The sequence below is a fragment of the Blennius ocellaris genome (assembly GCF_963422515.1).
Source record: "Blennius ocellaris genome assembly, chromosome: 17".
NCBI lineage: Eukaryota > Metazoa > Chordata > Actinopteri > Blenniiformes > Blenniidae > Blennius > Blennius ocellaris.
In genome coordinates, this window is record NC_137666.1 from 1,363,861 (window position 1) to 1,366,723 (window position 2,863).

The 2,863-nt window shown below is 55.2% G+C and overlaps 1 protein-coding gene across 1 annotated transcript in view; it reads right to left on the reverse strand.

Annotated features, from left to right (window-relative positions):
• Positions 1–262: 262 nt before the first annotated feature.
• Positions 263–2,863, reverse strand: part of dcaf5 (ddb1 and cul4 associated factor 5) — a 15,533-nt gene continuing 12,932 nt past the window's right edge. The window contains 3 exon segments of the mRNA XM_080513031.1: positions 263–1,480; positions 1,482–1,787; positions 1,789–2,241. Coding sequence (XP_080369157.1) covers positions 932–1,480; positions 1,482–1,787; positions 1,789–2,241 — 1,308 coding nt within the window. The 3' untranslated portion in view covers positions 263–931.

Below are 2,863 nucleotides of genomic sequence, written 5' to 3' on the forward strand. Positions count from 1 at the left end.
GGAGGAGGAGGAAGAGGAAGAGGAAGAGGAGAGGAGAGGAAGAGGAGGGAGAGGAAGAGGAAGAGGAAGAAGAGGAAGAGGAGGAGGAATAGGAAGAGGAGGAAGAGGAAGAGGAGGGAGAGGAAGAGGAAGAGGAAGAGGAAGAGGAAGAGGAAGAGGAAGAGGAAGAGGAGGAGGATCCATGCAGACGATTTAACTCCGGCTGAAGCTGCGTTGCCATGGCGACCGTAAGCAGACGATAAATCCACGATGGGAGCTCACCCGTTGTTTTTTGTTGTTGTTGTTTTTTTAAGCGATGGTCTGGCCGGACGAGAAGAGACGAGTCGCTCCGGAGAGCAAAACCTTTTTTTTTTTTTTTTTTTTTTAATTGCAGGAAAACAAAACAGCCGTTTCCTCGGTGGACGACGAGACACTGAAAGCGTCGGCTTATCGATTTACACTTGAAATTAAAACGCTGCTAAGCTTTAGTCTTGTTTTTTCTTCTTCTTCTTCTTTTACAAAGTGTTGCAGTCGGAGAAGCTCCACATCTTTTGTCTGAAGCACGAGAAAGAAAACAGCAGGAAACTAAACGCACTGAAAACAACAAGCCACTCTTTTCTTTTTGTTTTGTGTTTTTGTTTTTTTTTGTTTTTTAATGTCGTCTGCGGTTTGACCTGAACGACACTCGTTTGTTCGCAAACAAAAATTATTTCCACCGTTTGTTTTGTGTGCGTTTTTTTTAAAAAGATGCTCGACGTCCTCTGCTTGTAAGTGCAAGTTCACGTGTCACATGACTACAGGCCGAACTGGGGGGAGGGGGGGGGGGGTAAAAAAAAAAAAAAAAGAAAAGCAGAGTAGAAACCTGGGAGATAGAAAAAAAAAAAAATCCCACTTCCTAAACGAAGTCCGTTACAAACAGGTGTTTTTTTGTTTTTGTTTGTTTTTTAAGTCTTCAGCTTCTTTTCCGACGGCGAGGCCCCCGCCCCCCCCCCCCTCGTCCGACCCCACGTGAGTGCGTTTGAGGGCGCCGGGCGCCGCCGGGCCCTTGTCCCGCTGGCCGTCCCCCTCCTCCTCCTCCTCCGAGGACTCCGAGGACACGGGGGGGGTCGTCGCAGGGGCGCGCCCCCGCCCGGCGCCGCCCGTTCACCCCGGGGCCCGGCGGGGGGTCCCCGCCCCCGCCCTCCGCGCTGTCGGAGCCGTCGGCGTCCGCGGCGGGACCCGCGTCGCCGTCGCCGTCGGCAACGCCCTCGGGAGACATGACGGGGCTCAGACACACGAAGTCGGACGGGCTGAGACATTTGTCCCCCGGCTTGGCGGTGCGTCCGCCCCCGCCGCCGCCCCCGCCGCCGCCGCCGCCGGCGGACGAGGCGGGCGACAGGTCCTCGACGGAGATGGAGGGGTAGCTGCAGGAGTCGACGGCGGAGAACAGCGCCTGCGCGGACTCGGGCCGCTCGCCGGCCCGCGACGCCACGTGCATGCGGCGCCGCCGCCGCGTGACGTTTGCGGCGCCGCACGGCGCTGCGGCGCTCCTCGCCGTCGCTGCTGCTGGAGCTGGAGCTGGAGGTGGAGGTGGCGGAGCCGGAGGCGCCGGCGGGGAGCGAGGGCGACGAGGCGGCGCTGGACAGCGTGGAGTTGTCCCGGGGGCTGGGCGAGCGCGGCCGCGGCATCGGGTCCAGCCAGAACTCGCTGGAGTCCGAGTCCTCGTCGTGCGCCGGGAAGCCGGACGGGCCGGGCTGGCGCCGGCCCCGCCTCCGGGGGCGCCCCTCCCCCTCCTCCCCTTCCTCCTCCCCTTCCTCCTCCTCCTCCTCCCTCCTCCTCCTCCTCCTCCTCCTCCTCCCCGGCCGGCTCCTCCCCTCCGGAGGCGTCGGGTCCGGCCAGCGACGAGGACGACGAGTTGTCGGAGTCGCTGGGCGGCCCGGCGACCGCGGCGGCGGCGGCGGCCGTCGTCGTGGTCGTCGGCGCCGGCGTGGCCCGCGTGGCGCGGCGCCCCCGGGCGTGCAGCTGCATGATGGCCTCCTCGCTCAGGTCGCTGTCGGAGTCGGAGCTCCAGCCCTCGATCTCGCGGCGCACCAGCGAGTCGAAGAAGGCCATCATGCGCGGGTCCTCCTGGATGGACTGGCTCACGTAGTCGTGCGACAAGCCGCTGCCGCTGTTCAGCACCAGGCTGATGTACTCCTCGTGGGTGTACAGGCTGCGGGACTTGTCCTCCACACGGCCGTCCAGGTCCCCCAGGCTGTCCGGCTGCTGGTAGGGACTCCACACCTGGAGGGGGGGGGGGGGGGGGGGCACAGGGAGGCACTGAGACACCGACCTCTGGATTTTATTTTTTTGCCGTTTTCTTGTATTTGTCAGTCGGCAAAGAAAGAAAGAAAGAAAGAAAGAAAAAGAAAGAAAGAAAGGAAGGAAGAAACAAAAAAGAAAGAAACAAAGAAGAAAGAAACAAAGAAGAAAGAAAGAAAGAAAGAAACAAAAAAGAAAGAAACAAAAAAGAAAGAAACAAAGAAGAAAGAAACAAAGAAGAAAGAAAGAAAGAAAAAAGAAAGAAAGAAAGAAAAAAGAAAGAAACAAAAAAGAAAGAAACAAAGAAACAAAGAAGAAAGAAACAAAGAAAGAAAAAAGAAAGAAAGAAAGAAACATGAAAGCAAAAAAGAAAGAAACAAAGAAAGAAAGAAACAGAAGAAAGAAACAAAGAAGAAAGAAAGAAAAAAGAAAGAAAAAAAGAAAAAAGAAAGAAACAAAGAAAAAAGAAAGAAGAAAGAAAGAAAGAAAAAAGAAAGAAACAAAGAAGAAAGAAAAAAGAAAGAAACAAAGAAGGAAGAAAGAAAGAAAGAAAAAAAGAGAAGAAAGAAAGAAGAAAGAAAAAAGAAAGAAAGAAACAAAGAAG